This window comes from Prionailurus bengalensis, chromosome D4 (genome assembly GCF_016509475.1).
Source record: "Prionailurus bengalensis isolate Pbe53 chromosome D4, Fcat_Pben_1.1_paternal_pri, whole genome shotgun sequence".
NCBI lineage: Eukaryota > Metazoa > Chordata > Mammalia > Carnivora > Felidae > Prionailurus > Prionailurus bengalensis.
In genome coordinates, this window is record NC_057359.1 from 94,105,791 (window position 1) to 94,125,190 (window position 19,400).

Consider the following 19,400-nt stretch of genomic DNA (forward strand, 5'->3'; position numbering starts at 1 on the left):
GCAAGATTTCATTCTTTTAAAAAATTTTTAAAGTTTATTTATTTATTTTGACAGAGAGAGACAGAGAGACAGAGAGAGAGAGAGAGAGAGAGAGAGAGAACAAGCGGGGGAGGGGCAGAGAGAGAAGGAGAGACAGAATCCCAAGCAGGCTTCACCCGTCAGCATAGAGCCCCATGCAGTGCTCGAACTCACAAACTACAAGATCGTGACCTAAGACCAAGAGTCGACGCTTAATTGACTGTGCCACGAGGTGCCCAAGATTTCATTCTTTTTGATGGCTGAGTGATATTCCATTATATACAACTCGCATACATCCCATATTTTCTATATCCATTCATCCACTGATGGACACTTAGGTTTTGTCTAAGTATCTTGGCTATTATAAATATTGTTTCAAGGGGTGCCTGCATGGCTCAGTCGGTTAAGAGTCTGACTTTGGCTCAGGTCATGACCTCACAGTGCGTGAGCTCGAGTGCCATGTTGACTGTGCTGACAGCTCAGAGCCTGGAGCCTGCTTCAGGTTCTGGGTCTCCCTCTCTCTCTGCCTGACATAGACTCTAAGTCTAAAGTTCTTTCTTGTCCAGCAAGAGAGCAGACACAGGATTAAAAGTGAGAGATGGCTAATGTCTGGGAGAAGACAAGGGCCCCAAGTAAGGGTCCTTGCTCTGTTTTTATTAGGATCAGAAGGCTTACAGATATGGTGATGGACGTGCACAAAGAGACAATAAATCTGTGAACATTAACTCATGGACGTGAGGGAAAGGGGGTCTTGAAGATATTTGGGGTTAGGGGTTTGGGTTAACACAAAACAAAATCCTGGCTCCTAGCGAAAGGTTGTTTACAGCAGACTTGACTTGTTTACCTAAACTCGCCTAGGGGACCAGAAAGACTGAGCAGGCTACCTCTGGGTCAACAAGGCACCTTTCTTTTGCTAATTAGCTCTGCTCTGGGCAACTTCACCCGCAGCGACTATATCCCTATTTACCTGTTTACCTAATTTGGTCCTTCCTTCCTGTGAAAGCAGCTTTCTGCTATTAAACTAAGTTGGGGGGCTTTTCCGCCCTGGATACCTAATGTTGTTCACCTCACCTTGGATGTTTTCATCCCGAGAGTCCCTCTTCCTGTGCCTTTGTCCTATACTGGGACCTTTGTCGCACTTTGCCTAATCTCCTTTACCAAAACTTGGGTGCGAACATCCTGTGGCTTTCTAGTTTTTCACGCCTTGTTAACCCATCAGTGCAGGCTCAGGGAATTCCGAAGTTTATTCCCTACATCTGCCCCTCCCCCACTCATGCTCTGTCTCTCTCTCTCAAAAAGAAATAAACTTTTAAAAATCTTCTAAAATAAATAAATAATGTTTCAGTGACCATCAGGGTGCATATATCTTTTCGAATTAGTGTTTTGGTCATCTTCAGATAAATACGCAGAAGTGGGAGTGCTGGATCATGTGGTAGTTCTATTTTTAACTTTTTGAGGAACCTCCATACTGTTCTCCAGAGTGGCTGCACCAGTTTGCATCCCCACCAACAGTGCATGAGGATTCCTTTTTCTTGTTTCTCGTGTTGTTGATTTTATTTTATTTATTTTTTATTTTTTTTAACGTTTTTTATTTATTTTTGAGACAGGGAGAGACAGAGCATGAACAGGGGAGGGTCACAGAGAGGGAGACACAGAATCCGAAACAGGCTCCAGGCTCTGAGCTGTCCACGCAGAGCCCGACGCGGGGCTCAAACTCACGGACCTCGAGATCATGACCTGAGCCGAAGTCGGCCGCTTAACCAACTGAGCCACCCAGGCGCCCCATCATGTTGTTGATTTCAGACATTCTGACAGGTGTGAGGGGTTATCTCATTGTGGTTTGGATTTGTGTTTCCCTGACGATGAATGATGCTGAGCATCTTTCCATGTGTCTGTTGGCCACCTGTATGTCTGCTTTGGAGAAACATCTATTTGGATATTTTGCTTATTTTTTAATCAGCTTATTTAGTTTTTTGCTATTGAGTTGCATGAGTTCCTTACATATTTTGGATGTTAGCCACTTTCAGATATATGAGTATTTTCTTTCATTCAGCAGGTTGCCTTTTCATTGTGTTAATGGTTTCATTTGTTGTGCAGAAGATTTTCAGTTTGACCTTGTCCCAATATTTTATTTTTGCCGTTGTTTTTGCTTTTGGTGTCAGATTCAAAAACTCATCACCAAGGGGCCCCTGGGTGGTTCAGTCAGTTAAGCATCTGACTTCAGCTCAGGTCATGATCTGGTGTGTGGTGGGATCAAGCCCCATGTCAGGCTCGCTGCTGTCAGCACAGAGCCCGCTTCGGATCCTCTGCCTGCTTTGCCTCTGCCTCTCCCCCACTCACACACACTCTCTCAAAAACAAATAAACATTAAAAAAAAATTATCACCAAGACCTATATCAAGGAGCTTCTAACCTATTTTCTTCTAGGAGTTTCATGGTTTCAGATCTTACATTCAAGTCTAATCCATTTTGTGTATGGTGGAAGATAGTGTCCAGTTTCCTTCTTTTGCATGGTGCTGCCCAATTTTCCCAACACCATTTATTGAAGAGGCTGTCCTTTCTCCATTGAATATTCCTGCCTCCTCAGTTGTAAATTAATTGACCGTACATGCGTGGGTTTATTCCTGAGCTCTCTGTTCTGTTCTATGTGTCTGTTTTTATGCCAATACCATAATGTTTTATTCACTATAACTTTGTAAAATAGTTTGAACTCAAGGAGCATGATGCCTCCAGCTTTGTTCTTCCTCAGGATTGCTTTGGCTGTTTCAGGTCTTCTGTGGTTCCATATGCATATTAGGGTTGTTTGTTCTAGTTCTGTAAAAAATACCATTGGGGGTTTGATAGGGATTGCATTCAATCTGTAGATTGTTTGGGGTGGTATGGACATCTTAACAATATTAATTCTTCCAATCAATGGGCATGAAATACCTTTCCATTCATTTGTATCTTCTTCAACCCCTTTCATCAATGTCTTATAGTTTTCAATACGTAGGTCTTTCACCTCCTTGGTTAAATGTATCCCTAGGTATTTTATTCTTTTTGGTGCAATTGTAACTGGGATTATTTCTTCATTTCTCTTTCTGATAACGGTTCATTAGTGTAAAGAAATACAACAGATTTTTGTGTATTGATTTTGTATCCTGCAAGTTTATTGAATTTGTTTATTGTTTTTTTTTTTTTTGATGGAGCCTTTAAGGTTTTCTAGACATATCATGTCATCTTCAAATAGTGACAGTTCTACTTCTTCCTCTCCAATTTAGAATTCTTTTATTTCTTTTTCTTGCCTAATTGCTCTGGTTAAGACTTCCAGTACTGTGTTGAATACAAGCGGCAAAGTAGACATTCTTGTCTCATTCCTGATCTTAGAGGAAAAGCTTTCAACTTTTCAGCATTGAGTATGATATTAGCTGTGCATTTGTCATGTACAGACTTTATTATGTTGAAGTACATTCTCTCTATATTTGCTTTATTAAGTTTTTATCATAAATGGATGTTAAACCTTGTCAAATCATTTTTCTGCATCTATTGAGATGATCATATGATTTTTATCCTTCATTTTATTTTATTATTATTTTTTTAATGTTTATTTATTTTTGAGACAGAGAGAGACAGAGCATGAACGAGGGAGGGTCAGAGGGAGAGGGAGACACAGAATCTGAAGCAGGCTCTAGGCTCTGAGCTGTCAGCACAGAGCCCGAAGCGGGCCTCGAACTCAGACCATGAGATCATGACCTGAGCTGAAGTCGGTCGCCTAACCGACTGAGCCACCCAGGCACCCCTATCCTTCATTTTATTAATGTGGTGTATCACATTGACTGATTTGTGGATGTTCCACCATCCTGCATCCCTGGAGTAAATCTCATTTGATCACAGTGCATTATCTTTTTTATGTATTGGTGAATTTGGATCATGAATATTTTGTTGAGGATTTTTGCATCTATGTTCATCAGGGAGATATAGATATATATATATATATATATATATATATATATATATGTATATATATAACGATGGTGGCATCCTTACCTGGTTTTGGTATCAGGATAATGCTAGCCTCATAAAATGTTTGGAAGAGTTCCCTCCTCTTCTGTTTTTTGGAAGAATTTGAGAAAGATTGGTATTTATTCTCTTTTGGATGTGTGGCAGAATTCACCAGTAAAGCCACCTGGTCTTGGACTTCTTGCTGGGATATTTTTGACGACTGATTCAATCTCCTTGCTGTTAATCAGTCTGTTTAGATTTTCCGTTAATTTTCCATTGAATCCAGTGATTCAGTCTTGGTAGGTTTTATGTTTCTAGGAATGTATCCATTTCTTCTGGCTGTCCAATTTGTCGGTGTAGAACTGGTAATGGTGGCCTCTTATGATCTTTTGTATTTCTTTGTCATTTGTTCATTCCTCCTCTTTCATTTCTGATTTTATTTGAGCCCTCTTTTTTTTTTTTTCTTGGTAAACGTAGCTATAGGTTATTAATTTTGCTTAACTTTTCAAAGAACCAGCTCTTAGTTTCATTGATCTTTTCTGTAATCTTTTTAGTCACTGTCTCATTTATTTCTGCTCTGATCTTTGCTATTTCCTTCTTTCTACTAACTTTGGGCTTCATTTGTTCTTTTTCCTAGTTCCTTGTGGTATAAAGTTAGGTTGTTTATTTGAGACTTTTCTTGTTTTTTTGAGGTAGGCATTTATTACTATGAACTTTCCTCTTAGAACTGCTTTTGCTGAATCCCATAGATTTTGGTACATTGTATTTCCCTTTTTATTTGTCACAAGGTATTTTTTTAAATTTCTCCTTTGATTTCTTCTTTGACCCATTGGTTGTTCAGTAGCATGTTGTTTAATCTCCACATATTTGTGAATTTTCCAGTTTTCTTTGTGTAATTAATTTCTAGTTTCATACCATCGTGGTAGGAAAAGATGCTTGATACGATTTCAATCCTCTTCAATTTATTAAGACTTTTTTCATGACGTGTGATCTGTCCTGGAGAATGTTCCATGTGCTCCTGAGAAGAGTGTGTGGTCCTTTGCTGGTGGGCTGTTCTGTGTCCATCTGTTAAGCCCATCTGGTTTAAGGTACTGTTTACAGCCCATGTTTCCTTATTGATTTTCTGTCTAGATGATCTATCCTTTGATGAAAGTGGGGTGTTAAAGTTCCCTACTATTTTTGTATTGCTGCTTATTTCTCCCTTTAGGTCTGCTAATATTTGCTTTATATATTTAGGTGCTTCTATGTTGGGTGCATAAATATTTAGGGTTATTATATCCTCTTGTAGGACTGATTCCTTTATCATTATCACTTCTTTGTCTTTTATTACAGTTTTTGTCTTGTATTTTATAGTACATGTTTTGTTAGATTTATACCTAAATATTTCCTTTTGGGTCATTATAGGTTGTATTACTTTTAAATTCCATATCCAATTGTTATTAATAGTAAATAGAAATACAGTTGGTTTTTGTGTGTTGATCTGTATCCTCCTACCTTGCTAACACTCACTTATTAGTTCTAAGAATTTGTGTATAGATTCCCCGGAATTTTTGACATAGACAGTTGTGTTGCCTGTTAACAGTAATAGTTTCATTTCCTCCTCTCCAATATGCATACCTTTTATTTCCCTTTCTTGCCTTATTGCAGTGGCTAAGATTTCCAGTTGCATATTGGGTAGGAGTTGGGAGAGTGGACATCTTTGCCTTGTTCCCAGTCTTAAGGAAAAGCATTCAGTCATTTACCATTGAGCATGGTGTTAGTTGTAGGTGTGATGTAAGTGTTACATAGATGCCCTTCTTCAGGTTGGGGAAGTTCCCTTCTAGTTTGCTAGACAAGTTTTCTTCATAAACGAATATTGCATTTTGTCAAATGCTTTTTCCTTATCCATTAATATGTTCATGTGATTTTTCTTTAAACTCTCAACATAATGCATTACATTGGTTGACTTTCTTGAATACTAAACCGGTTTTATAGTCTCAGAAGAAACTGTAGTTGGTTGTGGTGCATTCTTTTCTTTATATATTAGTGGATTTGATTTGCTAACATAGTCTTCATTATTTGTGGATCTTGTGTTTGCAATTTTGCCTACTAACCAATTTTTTTTGGTGATCTCCAAATCAGTACTTGCATGGTCATTCATGGACGTGTGCAGGGCAGCAAAACACCCGAGTGCCAGACATGCATTTTCTCAGCTGAGGTTGAAGAAGGCAACCTTCTTGTTTCAGCCTTCTTGTTTCCACATCCTGGAAACTGTTTCTTTTTCAGAGCCTATGCAGTGCTGTGTTTTTGCACTTTTGTGCTTTGTCTTGGTGATTTCTGTTTAGAACGGTGCCAAAGTGCTGCTCAGTGTTGCTAAGTGCTGGGGCCTTTTCCCTGCTGGCCAGTATTCCCATGGCTCTCCAGGTGCCAACCAGTTCTGGTTTGGGATATTTTGAATACTAGTCTGTGAGCCTGGGGTCTGGCCCCCATCCTGTGGACAATGCCGGGGTTTTAGCTGTGGCCTCGGTGGCTCTAGTCCCAGGTCATCCCCTTTTCTTTCACTGTGTCGTCTGTTTGGCTTTGCTGTGCCTCCAGTCTGGGAGCGGGCCAGTCTGCTGCTCAGGCACGGGTTACGGTTCATTCTACATGGGCCTGGGTGCAGGGCTAGGGCCTCGTAAACACCTTTCCAGGCAGTTTCCCGGTGCTTTCTATACCCTTGCCTCCAGGCTCCCCGCTGGGTCCCTCTTCCTGGCCCTGTGGCAAGCTCCTCCTGCACCAGGCCAGCGTGTCCAGCATATGCAGCCTGCGTGGCTGTCTTCCTTGAGCTTGCAGACAGACCCTGACCCCGTCTGGCTGACAGCTGCACGGGGTGGGACCCGTGGGGGCACTTCCCACAGTGGCTGACGATCTCCCCCGACCCTGGTTTCCGGAGACCACTCAACGGGAGACGCAAGTACCAATCTGTTCTCTAGGGTGCACAGACTTAGTGAAAGGAGCTGTGGGCGCAAAGTGTCCCTTCTGGAAGCAGGGGGCAAATGGTGGTGCGAAATGTGAGTTTCCTTCCACGGGTGAGGGAGCATTGGAAGGTTCTGGATGAGCCAGATGTGCGCCCTATGTCTCGGCAGAGGAGTGAGGACGGAGGCGGCCTGGCCCGCCCTGCCATTCGCAGGGGCAGGTGTCAGGTCCTCTCTCCTCTGCCAGGAGCGAGCAGCCACACCTTCCTTCACAGCCTGTAGTCACACCATCTCTCTAGATGAGGAGGATCTCACCTCGCTGTGACTGGAGACACTCCCCCACCCACCCTGTTGGCTGACCATGCCCCAGCTCTGTCCTCCAGGGCCCTCGTCTGGGGCTGAGGATAGCCATTCGGGATTGTGGGGGCTAGCCTGGACATGCAGGCTGGGCCACCCACACCATGTGAGCGAGCTCCAGCCAGGGCAGTGTGGGGGACACGGGGCAGGCTGGGACGACTCTGCCCATGCCGATTGGAGACACGGGTGTTCAGGCCTGGCCTTCTGAGTAATTATGAAGGTGTATGTGTCACCATCAGCATTCACTTACCTACTCGCTTTATTTATTTTAATGTTTATTTATTTTGAGAGAGAGAGAGAGAGAGAGAGAGAGAGAGAGAGAGAGAGAGAGACAGAGCACGAGCAGGGGAGGTTCAGAGAGAGAGGGAGACACAGAATCCGAAGCAGGCTCCAGGCTCTGAGCTGTCCGCACAGAGCCCGACACAGGGCTCGAAATCACGGTCCATGAGATCACGACCTGAGCTGAAGTCAGACGCTCAACCGACTGAGCCACCTAGGCGCCCCATAAAGTTTATTTATTCTTTTAGAGAGACAGAATGCACAGGGGAGGGGCAGAGAGAGGGGGAGAGACAGAATCCCAAGCAGGCTCTGAATTGTCAGCGCAAAGCCCCATTCAGGGCTCGAACCCATGCACTGTGAGACTGTGACCTGAGCTGAAATCAAGAGCCCCTGTCCTTTTCTTATTAATACTTAAAAACTTCTTACAGGTCGGGGCACCTGGGTAGCTCAGTCGGTTAAGCATCCGACTTGGGCTCAGGTCACGGTCTCGCAGTTCGTGGGTTTGAGCCCCGCGTTAGGCTCTGTGCTGACAGCTCACAGCCTGGAGCCTGCTTCGGATTCTGCCTCTCCCTCTCTCTCTGCCCCTCCCCTGCTTACACTCTGTCTCTCAAAAATGAATAAATGTTAAAAAAACCTTTTTTTTTTCTACTTTAGGGAAGAACTTCCTACATGGCAAGGACCTAAGTTCCATCACTGCCTCCAGCTGCTGGGGCAGGTGGGTCAGCAGCACGGCCTCAGCCCCACGTCTGCTACCACCTTCCCTGCTTGTGCTTCCCTAAAACGCTTGTCCGCGTTGTACTGGGCACCTCCCCCATCTGACATCCTTCCCTCCGTGCTTCTCAGTGGCCACAGGCGAGGAACAGAAGCTCGGGAGCCAGGTGCAAGGCCGCGAGCCTCCCGCCGGCAGATGTCCCTGCCTTCCCCACCACAGCCGTCCCTAAGAGGCGTGTGGGGAGGACAACCTGCAGATGCAGGGCCCCGTCAGGGGCCAGGGGAGGGGCAGGGGCCCGTGACAAAGCTTCCAGCTGGTCTCGGACGAGGGCCGCAGCGGCGCAGCGGACGTGCCTTCTGCGCACACGGTGGGCAGGCAGGTGGGTCATCTGGGGACGGCCAGCCTCACGGCCTGCACACGGAGGGCCAAGCCCACGGAGAGCGATTCTGGCAGCACCACGTGGACTCCAGGTGTGAGGAGTAGGGGAGACGCGCCACGGCTCAGGAACCGAGAGCACAAAGGACTCCCGAGTGACCCGTGACTTTGTAGTCAGCGACCCAGTACGTGAGAGCGTGTGGACAGGCATCTGGAATCTAGTCTACGCACCTACAGTGTGTCCGTCCACGTTGGTGCCAACACCTCCGCTGCCCTCCATAGCCCTGCGTGGGAGACCGTGCACGCGCCTGGAGGCTCCAGGGCCGTGTGCCCCCAGAGCTGGCACGCCCACCCCAGGAAGCGCCGCTGGGCCCCAGGTTCTCAACATCCCGGGCCGCAAGCCTCCCAGCCTCTGCCCATGCCGTCCGCCGGTGGCCTCCTGTCCCCTCCAGCCCTTGCTGGCGTGGACACACCCAGCTGGCACCTGCCGCTCCATCCCTGGGCCACAGGACCAGGAGCCACCAGGCAGCCAGGCTGGCCATAGCCATAGCCTGGCTATGTCCAGCAGCAGCTTTGCCACTGGGGGGAAAGCAGCATTAGGCACATCTGGGGATGACAGAGAAGAAGACTGGCCAGCTGGTCCCGTGGTCACTTCTTGGCATCCTGCTGCAGCCACGCTGCTGACCACACGCGGAGAGTGGCCTGAGGGGGATGGGTGGCCCTCCGCCCAGTGCCTGGGGGTAGTGACAGAGGAGGCGGGGCACAGGAGTGTCTCTGTTTGCACCTCCCGATCCTCCTCAAACCTTTTCCAGGAGCACAGCCCCTGCCCCCCCAGCGGCCATCTCAAGAACCTGCTTTTCTCCATTCTCCCCTTCCTCTGGCTGCCAGACCCTCTTCCGGAGTGTGTCCTGGGCAAGGAGGTCTAGCGGCCCCACCCAGCCCTGTCAGTCCAGGCAGAGGTGTGCGGGCAGCCACCACAGCAGCAACCTTGGACCAGCAGACCCAGAAGCTCCTGGGCAGGGAGGTAAGGGACAGGGCTGACAGAGGAGACCCAGGCGGTGGCCGCAGCAGAGGGTCAGGTTTAATGGTCACTCTAAGGGATATCGTACATCATTCAGAGCCCAGCACATGCCCTTGCCCCCTCCCTTAGCTGAGGGCACAGCCAGGTGTCCTCAGACCCAGGCTCTGCAAAGGGGTCCTGCCCCTGAGCCCCAGCTATATACAAGAGCCGGCCCCACTGGGCCCCAGCAAGGCCACAGCCCAGAGTCCACCGTCTGCTCAGCGCTGCTGCGGGGTCCAGGCACCCACTGCAGTGTGCGGCGGGGTTCTCACCCAGCGGGGCCCAGCCCCACTTGCCCCTGCCAAACCCTTTGTGCTGGGAGAAGCCTCCAGACCAAGGCTGGCAAAAGCTGAACGCACCGCGGCATCAGAGGGCCAGGCGGGTGCTGGAGGACGGGGAGCAGGCAGGGCCCGGCTCAACCCAGAGCCTCCTGAGAGAAGGGAGGTGTGTCACCTCCCCCCTGCCCCGCGGCTTCCCAGGCACCCCTGCTAGGCCAGTACGGCTGAGGTCAGAGTAAGCAGTGGGTGGCAAGAGGGAACAAGCAAAGACCATCAGGCACTCGGCCAAGGCCGGAGCCGGGCCGGGCAGCCAGGCGACACCGCCCCCACGGACGGGCCACCCTGGTGCTGGTGATCAAATACGGCAGGGCTGGGGGGCTGGGGGCAGACAAGGTCCTGAACATACACTGGGCTAGGTTGTCTACACCGTAACTGGTAACATAGCACTTAACTATTCAACTAGTAATGCTGCTTCCCTTTGAATTGTTTTGGGGGTGTGAAAATTGCACTTATTTCTATGAACCCGCTAAGAGGAGCCACCCCAGTGCTGCACCCTCTGCACGAGGCCTAGGCCCTGTCAGCGCCTGGCCGCTGAGCAACCCCTGGCCACATGGGGTGAGGCTCGTCCCGGGGCCCTGGGGGCTGTGACCTCTGGCCTGTGGTGCAGTGAGGACCAGACCCGTCCGTGGGTGGGAACCTGAGCGACATCTGAGGGTGCCCTGAAGCGGCTGTGAAGACTGGGACCGCGTGGTCCTGGGCGGCCCACAGCACGTGGCCCAGCCCCAGCCACCGGTCCAAGGAAGCAGCCAGGCGGTGGCCGTGGCCCTCACAGGACATCCTCAAAGTCCAGCAGCTTCGAGTGCTGGCGGCTCTTCCACAGGCGGTACAGCCGGAAGTCAAAGTAGGTCTCTATCATCTGCTTCCCTGGGGCCAAAGGAGAGGGTGGCTAGGCCTCAGGCCTCTACCTCCTGGACCCCGCCCCTCAGGCCGGGAGCCAGCCTGCGAAACTCACCTTGGGCCGACAGCTCCAGGGGGGACTCAAAGGTGACCCTGTAAGGGGTCATGAGGGTCCTGAGGTTCTGGAACAGCTGAAAGAGCGGGGCAGGGCCATGAGTTCAGGGTAGGGGAAGGGGGGTGGTGAACGGTGTTGGGGGGAAGCAGGAATTCTCTACCACTGACGGGGGCTCATGCATAGGTGGTTCTGGGGGGTTAAGGAAGAGAGAAAGGGAACAGAAGAAAAAGTGGGACGTGCTGTCAAGTCTTTTACTGGATCTGGGGTCTCCAGAAAACCGGAGCAGGGCTTGGGGGTTCCTGTACCTTCTCCCCATTCGGGTTTCCCAGAATGTAGCAGCCCATGATGTGGACGACGTTCGGCTCTGGGTTCACTTTGCTCATCAGGCGGCTCAAGCGCTTCCAGAAGCTGGTGGGGGAGGGGTGGGTCACAAGTGGTCTCCAGCCCAGGCCCCCAGGTGCAAGGAGGGGCAGGCCAGAGGCCAGGGCAGGGCTCCAGAGACGGAGCCTCACAGGGAGGGTCTGTGGGGATGGGCTGTGTGGGTGGACGTTGCCTCCAGCCCCTCTGCCCAGCCCCCGCGTGCAGCCCTGCCCACTCACTGGATCATGTCCTCCTCCTTCTCTACTTTGGCAAAGGTGGCCACCTTGTTCTTGAGCAGGTACAGATGTCCTGGGCCACCCTGTAAGAAACTGCAATTGGCCGCGTGGGGCATACACAGGGCGTCCATCCACCGTCCCCATACATGCACGCACTCACGCACGTCTGCACGAAGCCTGCATTCTCAATACCCCCCACCCCCACGGCAGAAAGGGACTGAGTCCTACCTGGCAGAAAATCAGCATCTTCCAGATCTTGGCCCCTTTGTGATAGATGTTCAGCTTTTTCTCTATTTCCTCTATGGAGGGAGGAGTGTGAGCACGGCCCTCCAAAGCCCCCCATGGCCCATAGGTAAGCCCCCAGACCCAGGATCAGAAGACAGGGGATTGGAGGACACATACCCAGGATGTCCTCAAAAGTCGCATGCTCGTGGTCCTGAAACAGACACGGGCCACACTCTCAGAGTCCCTCTTGGGCAGCAGTCCAACCCAGAACCAGGGGCCGGGGGAGGGTCACTCACATAGAGGATGGGGATGATGGACGGGTCATCTCTGCGGATGATAGTCGGGATGTACTCGGCTTTGGGCACCTTGGAGGAGATGAGCTGGAGACAGCACGGGGAGCTGCTCAGGGCCCAGCCACCTTGGAGCCAACGGGCAGTGGGAGGCCCCATGAGGTTGTCCCCCACTGCTAGGCAGCCTGTAGTGGCCGCATCATCTCCTGGCAGAGCCATTGGGCTCCTGGAGGAAAAGGGACCTCCCCCCTCCAGCCCAGGACAGGCTGGAATAGGAATAGCATAAAGACGGCCCGACCTCACCATGACCTTGGGGGGCACAAAGCCCTCTGTGTCACAGGCCACCGCCTCCAAGCCCTTCTCGGTCTCCCAGTCCAGATCCTCAAAGGCCTCGCCCAGGGTGCAGTGTGAGCTCTGCAGGTCACTACCTGAGGGGCAGGATGGGTCACCAGGACTGTGGACCACCTCCAGCCCCAGCCGTGGTCCACAGACACGGGTGGCAGACAGAACCCGCGATAAATGGTCCTGGAGGGCCCTCCAGGCCGGCGAGAAACCCAGGGTGGGTGACAGAGACCAACACTGGCCACCACCAGCCTGGCGAGACTGGCCGCTGCCACCAGAGCTGCTGCGCTGTTGACCTCCGTGCAAGGGTCAGCTCCAGCCAGGGCACTGCAGCGTCTCAGACCTCTAGAGTCGGTGAAGCACACACTCGCCCCCGCCCAGCACTGCCGTAGCCGTTAGTTAACCCTGCCCACGAGGTCGGAGGTGCCAGGCGCCCCCGCCTCACAGATGGGTAAACTGAGGCTCAGAGAGCAGAAGCGCGGAAGCCTAGCTGCCCGGGCAGGAGACCCGCCCTGCGGAGTGCGGGGACTGGGGGACTAGGGGAACCTCTGAGGCAGGTGGGCCGGCCTGCGCCGGGCACCTACTGTCTCGGGAGTCGTGGGAAGTGTCGGCTTTCATGGGGGTGGGGTCGCTCCAGGACCGGCTGAAGCTCCGCTCGCGCCGCTCGGCGAACGCTGCAGTGAGAGCAAAGCCGCGTCAGCAGGCGGGGGGCGGGGGCGGGAGGGGCACAGCCTGAGGGGACTCCAGACACAAGGGACTGCAGACTTAGGAAAGCCAGGGGGAGAGTCCTCGAGCTCCCGACGGCCGGCCGGCGGGGAGGTCGGAGGACATCAGTTGGGCCACCCGGGACCGAGTCAGGTGGGGCAGGACTAGGGGGTGGCGCCTAATGACGCCAATTGGGGCGAGGGGACAAGAGTGGCGTGTGGGACCTGGGGCGGGGCGGGGCCAGAGCCAGAGGTTCTGAGGCGGGGCTAGGGGCGGAGCCTGGGCAAAGCCATCGGTTCCGCTGGGGGGGGGGACGGGGGGCGGAGCTGGAGCCAAGTGTTCTGGGGTGGAGGTGGGGGCGGAGCCTGGGCGAGGCCAGAACGAGAGGTTCTGAGCCGGGGGCTAGGGGCGGGGCCTGAGCCAGGTGTTCTGGGGGAGGGGCTGGGGGCGGAGCCTGGGGCGGGGCGAACGGTTGTCGGGCGAGGTCTGAGCCAGGAGGGGGGCTAGGGGCAGAGCCAGGCGTTCTGAGGTGGGGTTGCGTGCTGGACCTGAGGCGGAGCCTGAGTCAGGGAGTCCGCAGCAGGACTAGGGGCGGGGCCAGAGTCAAGGGTTTCTTGGCGGGCCTGGGGCGGTAGGAAGAAGGCCGTGGGGTTGGAATGGGGATCTGGGAACTTGGGTCTTTCCGGTGCAGCGAGCAGCCTGCGAAGCCCCAGCCGGCCAAGAGCAGCGCCACCCCCTCGCCCTCCCGCCGAGGATCTTACTCTGGGCCTTCACCCTCCGGCTGCCGACCATGCGCAGGTGTTTGCGGAAGTTCCTGGGGAAGAAACACCGGTGGCTGGTGAGGACCGCGAAAGGGGGGTGGGAGGCGGACGGATCCCCCATGCTTCCGGCTCGCCACTCTTCCCCCAGCAGCCGGACCTGACATGGCCTGCCTTCGCCCTTTTAGGTGATAAATGCCCTCCTGGCGCCCCTACGCTCTCCCACTCACCCACCGTCCACCCAGTCCCTCTCCTGCTGACACCTTTCCAGGGCTCCCCTTTGCTGCCAGGACAAAGGCACAATGATCACGCCTTCTCTTGCGGTCACCCCCCTCTTCCCCGTCCCCGTCCCCCCCCCTCCCCATGCAGGACCACTCCCTTGGTGGCTCCCCAGCATTCAGGCACCCACCTCCACTGCCCACCGTTAATTCCCTCTTTGGGCCCAGGCATACTCTGGACCCCATCAGCCCCCCCTCTTCCAGGTGGTCAAGGGCTCCTGCTTCCTGTGCTCTCGGGCCAGGGAAGCGCAACTGTCCGCACCGACCCCAGGTAGGTTTGGGGCCTGCAGACACTCCCTCCCCTGCCCTTCTGTCCCTGGGCCACCTCAGAGACAGGTCTTTGCCCCCAAATCTGTGCCCCGCCAGGGTCCAGTGTCCAAGATGGACAAGGTTTCTGGTCACGTCTCTGAGGTGGGGCATGGGGAGCGTAAGCTTTGCTGCTGACCCCACAGCTCTGGGGTTCAAGGGCCAGAAAGAGACACGGGTGGGCTAGCTGGCTGCAGTTCAACTGGCAATGTACCCCCAAAACACACCAAAACACAGGCCTGGGGGGCCCAGGTCACATGACCTCTCCTGCCTGCAGCGTCCCCAGAGCAGGGCCAGGCCAGTGGTCGCCACCGCCCTTCCCCCATCAGGTCTGCGAGGGCCCAGTGGGCCCAGGCCAGACCAGCACAGACAAGAGACGGACTCTGGTGGCGAGTGGCTGGCAGGCCCTACCTCTGGATTACAGACGCGGAATCATTCTCCCGTTTCCGGCGCTTCCTCTCCGCGTAGCCCCTGAACACCCTGGGAAACCACCACGAGTCAGCACTGCCCTTGGCCGCAGGTAGGTAGGAGGGACCGAGACGTGGGGACAGAAGCGTGAGCACAGGGCCTGGAGGGGCATCCAGAGCGCAGGGCCGGGCAGAAGGGTCCTGGCCTGCCTCACCCTGTCCTCGGCCCGGCTCTTGGCAGGCCCTGCTGTGGCCTTGGTGCTGGGACACAGCACTCCCTCACAGTCAAGGCCCAGGTCCCTGGCCTGTCCAAACCTATTTGGGGGTGGGGGGTGGGGGGTCCCCCAGGGACAACCACCATGCCCTTAGGCTCAGGGTCCCGCAGAGTACTTACGAGATGCTGGAGGTGCGGCGGGAAGGGGCAGCGTAAGAAAGAAGACACAGTAAGCCACGACCCCCTCAGCTTATAAATTCCCAGTCGTTTCCCTTCTTGTCATGGACTCCAGGGGTCCCTCACAGGCACTCCAGGCACTAGCAAGGCACTAGCAGTGCTGTGGTAAGCCCATGAAAGGGCAGTGGACACTGAGGTCACTGGCCCGTGCCACCAAGTGCTGTGACGTGGTTGGGCTTGCACAGAGGCCTGTTTCTGCTGGGCCTGGGCCTGGCAGCAAAGATGGCAGTCCCCAGCCAGCCTGAGGGCAGGGGTGGGTTCCCCAGGGTAGCACGAGGGGCGGGAGCTTCCTCAGTGTGGGGGACACTGCAGCAAAGGGTGCCTCCCGGGAAGGAACGCTATATCAGAAAACAAACCCAGATATGTGTCACAGGTAGAGAAGAGCAGGCCCCTGCAGGGGACTCCTGACTTGTGATCCCTTGAGGCTCATACAGAATACGCAAGTAAGCTGCTGTTTGGGAAGCTGAGATGGGGCCGTGGCCTGGAAGAACCGCCCGAGTGGTGACTACATCAGCCTCAGCCCTGGGCCAGGTCCGCAGAGGACCATGAGGGACAGGGGAGGGCTAGGAGATAGAGGGCAGGGCAGTGGGCAAGGGAGGAGTGGGAAGGGAGGGGGCATGGGAGGGGCAGTGGAGGGTGGGAGTGGGGGGAAGAGCGGCCAGCGCTGCCTTCCTTGAGACTGATGTCACATCTGGCAGACCTGGTGGGACATGGGCATGTGGGGTCGCTCAGAAATAGCCACCCAGGTGGGCCCAGAGGGCAGGAGAGGGTCTGGCAGTAGTTCCTGAGCACCACCCCTCACAGCGGGCACGTATCAGGTACACAACTCACGCTTGCATAGTTGTGGTTGCTGTCTGGAAGCTGAAGAGGTTTTCCTTGGGGAACCAGGTACGGATGGGGACGTCATCTGGAAGACAAAAGAAGTGGCTAGGGTGGCCTGGGAGTTCCTAAAGCCTCTACCCCCTTCTGCCAGGGAAGGCAATGCTTCTGCCAAAGCCAGTGGAGGAAAGGCACCAGGGTCCCCTAACCCTCTCCCAGGTGGGCGGAGGCTGGCACAGGCCGTAAGGCAACATGTGCCCGCTTAGCTGTTCAAGCCAAGACAGCTCAGCGGCTTCGTGACAGTTTGTCTTTGCTTAGCTCTCCCTTTGGTGGCCTACAGTTGAAGAGCGGTCCTTTGAAAGCACAGCCTGTGTCCAGGGTGCCCAGAGAAAAAAGGGTTCACTTTGTTCCCCTTCGGAGAGAAGCAGGGCAGGGACAATGGTTGCAGCCTCCCTTTGTCTGCATCCTGCACACTCCACTCCCTTGGACCCTGCCAGGAGAGTGAGGCGGAGCCCTCAGGCAGCATGGAGATGGTCTTGCTGAGGGCTGCCCCCTCCAGCTCCTAGACAAGGTGGATGAAAGTTTGCTCTACCCCCCTGAGAGTTGCCCTGACCCCCCCCCACCCCAGCCCCTGAGCTGTGTTCATCAGAGGAGTGTGAGGTCATGGAGCTGAACTGCCCACACCTCAGGCCTGTGCCCTGATGCCCAAGCAGGTTGTTGACTTGGAAGCCCAGGGGGTGTCCTGGGACGATGTGGGTGCTCAGCTAGTAAGGACTCTGCTTTTTAGGAAGTGCCCTCAGATTCAAGAGGCATGGGGCTGCTCAAGTGTCCCAGAGAGGCCTCTTCTAGACACAGTAGGCCTTCAGGGCTCACCAGCCACCCACACAGCTCAACAATCCTTGGGAGGCTCCCAATGGCTGGCCAGGCCCCAGATAGATATGTGCTTCCTGGGGTGAATGAGAACTCCATTTGCTGGGACCCAGGGCAGGGACTATTTCCCAGGATTTCCCAAAGGCAGACCCATCTTCCAATTAAGCCATGTTTTCTGCCTGCTCAATCTTTAAGATTCTCCTGCCCCCCGCCCTCCTCCTCCGGGAAGCACTCCTTGATTGATTTGGTGCTGGCAGGGCCAAAACCAACTACGAGGGCTGACATGTGGCGTGGGAGATAGCAGCAGGAGGCTACCTGCATGCCACGACCTGGGCACCCTCCACCTGTCCAAGGCTCAGCTTACCACCCTGCCCCACAGCCTGCCCATTCCTCAACGAGCCCCTCACCAGACACACGATCGACACTGTACATCCTCTCCAGCTTCTTGCGGCGGCTGGTGGCCTCAGGCAGAGGTGGCTGGTCCAGCACAAAGGCCCGAGGGGAAGGGCTGGGACCAGGGGCCAGCTGGGCGCACCCGGGACATTCCTTGGAGCCCTGGCGGCTGCCTGCCCAGCTCTGGCAGGGCCTGCTGACGTCCTCGCGGCTGCCCCCTGGGCTGGCACGCAGGGGCTGGCTGTGGTGGTGGGGGTGCCGCTCCCGCTGCCGCCGCCCCTTCACCACAGCCAGCTCGATGGCCTCGGCCTCGGGACTGGGCAGCAGGGCAGGCTCCCCGGAGATGGTGTACACGCGGGGCTGGGGGCCCTCAGCGGTCGGTTTTCCACCGATGACCTCCTCTGAGAGACTGCCCTCATAGCGGCCGTTGGAGACGAGGGAGAGGCGGCGCTTGTTCTGGGGGGCTGGCTGCATCTCGGGGGACCCGTCGTGGCCAGAGTAGGCATCAGCCAGCAGGTGGTCTGGGAGAGAGGCAGCAGGTGAACTGAAGCCCTCCTGGCCCTGCCCCCCCTTCTCCTGGTGCCGTGAGGGCAAAGAACACCCAGCGAATGCCTGGCTCAGATGGGGCGGGGGGGGGGGGGCGGGCAGAGGCTGCCCCCCAGCCCCAGTGACCACATCCTAAGCCCCTGGTATCTCCAGAAAAGGTGTTTGCAAGCTGCGCACTCCTCTTAGAGGCTCCCACCCTCCTCCTACCTGGGCCCTGAGCTCTGGGTGTGCGTGCGTGGGGGCGACAGGCTAGACTACCTGTGGGTGACGGTGGGGGGTGGACAGGAATAAACAGGCCACCTCCCAGCCTGCCACTGCACTCGTGTGCCCAGTGCCAATTTCTCCCCTCCCCCCCACCAGCTGGCCCCCAGAGACAGCGGTGCCAGCCCTGGGGGTGCCAGGAGGCCTGTTGCCATGCCAACGGCCCAGGCTGGGTGGGTGCCATGGTGATGAGTGACTCCAAGCTCCTTCTGGGGCTCTGGGCCAGGGAGGGCAGGGGGCGTGAGGAAGCCAGCCCAGCAGAGCAGCTGCTGCCTGCTCACACCCCACAGTCTCCACAGCCTGCGGGCCGGGCCTGGGCTGCTGGAGCAGGGGACAGCATCCCTAGGTCGTGGGGGTGCGGTGGGGCTGCGAACCGACCCCGCCCCGGTACCTCTTCGAATGCCCCTACCTGCACCGTTCCGATTCTCAGGGTGACTCTGGGACAGGTACTCGCCAAATGCTCGGGCTGCTCTGAAGGGTGGACAGCGGGGTGCGCTGTCAGTGCACACAGACCACTCTGGACTCTGCTCAGATGGGAGCCTGGGGTCCCCACCCCCACCCAGACCTTGGGCACCGGTAAGGGAGGGGCCGGGGTCACCCATGGCAGACAGTGCCCTCCCACCCCAGAAAGCCCAGGGCTAGCAGGTCGCAGTTCCGGGGGCCTTGGGTCCCAGTGCAACGTGGCCGGGGCCCTGGCCTGCTTTCTGTCCAGCCCCTGTCACTCTGTGTGTGTGTTGGGGGGGGGGGGGCGGGGGGGTCGTGAGGTCGGGCATCTCAGCCGCAGCTGTCTCCGGGAGGGGAGCCGCACAAGGTGGGGGTGGGAGCGGGGGAAGGAGACTCGGCGAGAAGCCCCGCCACGGGGGAGGGGGCCGGGGGCGGGCGCTGAGCCCCGGCGGCCGGCCCCGCCGCACTCACCGCACTTTGGCCGCCACCGAGGACATGGCCTCGCTCCTCAGCGCCCTCCTCCGGGAGGCGGCGGCGCCCATGGTCGCGGCGGCGGCGGCGCATCCCCCGGCCTCAGAGCGCGCCCCGCGCCCGCCGCCTCCGCCGGGGGAGCCGCGCCACGCCGGGACTCGGGCTCGGGCCCCGCATGGCCCGCGCTGGGCCCTCCGCGAGTCCCGCCGCACCGGGAGAGCGCGGCAGGGGCCG

At 55.4% G+C, this 19,400-nt stretch overlaps 1 protein-coding gene across 13 annotated transcripts; it reads right to left on the bottom strand.

Moving 5' to 3' along the window:
* Positions 1-9,717: 9,717 nt before the first annotated feature.
* On the bottom strand, positions 9,718-19,392 carry NSMF (NMDA receptor synaptonuclear signaling and neuronal migration factor). Of its 13 annotated transcripts, none has more exons than XM_043565526.1 (16): positions 19,167-19,392; positions 18,661-18,722; positions 17,459-17,965; positions 16,194-16,269; positions 15,306-15,311; positions 14,916-15,008; positions 13,924-13,976; positions 13,042-13,131; positions 12,419-12,543; positions 12,122-12,205; positions 12,003-12,036; positions 11,829-11,899; positions 11,604-11,693; positions 11,310-11,412; positions 11,005-11,080; positions 9,718-10,916 (listed from the first exon to the last, which is right to left on the bottom strand). In XM_043565526.1, the coding sequence occupies exons 1-15, from the start codon at positions 19,235-19,237 to the stop codon at positions 11,031-11,033; spliced, it is 1,515 nt and encodes a 504-aa protein (XP_043421461.1). In that variant the 5' UTR covers positions 19,238-19,392; the 3' UTR covers positions 9,718-10,916; positions 11,005-11,030. The 13 variants fall into 13 exon arrangements, with proteins under 13 accessions (XP_043421461.1, XP_043421452.1, XP_043421454.1 ...); XM_043565517.1 differs by having other exon boundaries at positions 11,604-11,683; positions 19,167-19,390; XM_043565519.1 differs by having other exon boundaries at positions 11,604-11,683; positions 14,916-14,984; positions 19,167-19,389.
* Between the last annotated feature and the right edge of the window lie 8 nt (positions 19,393-19,400).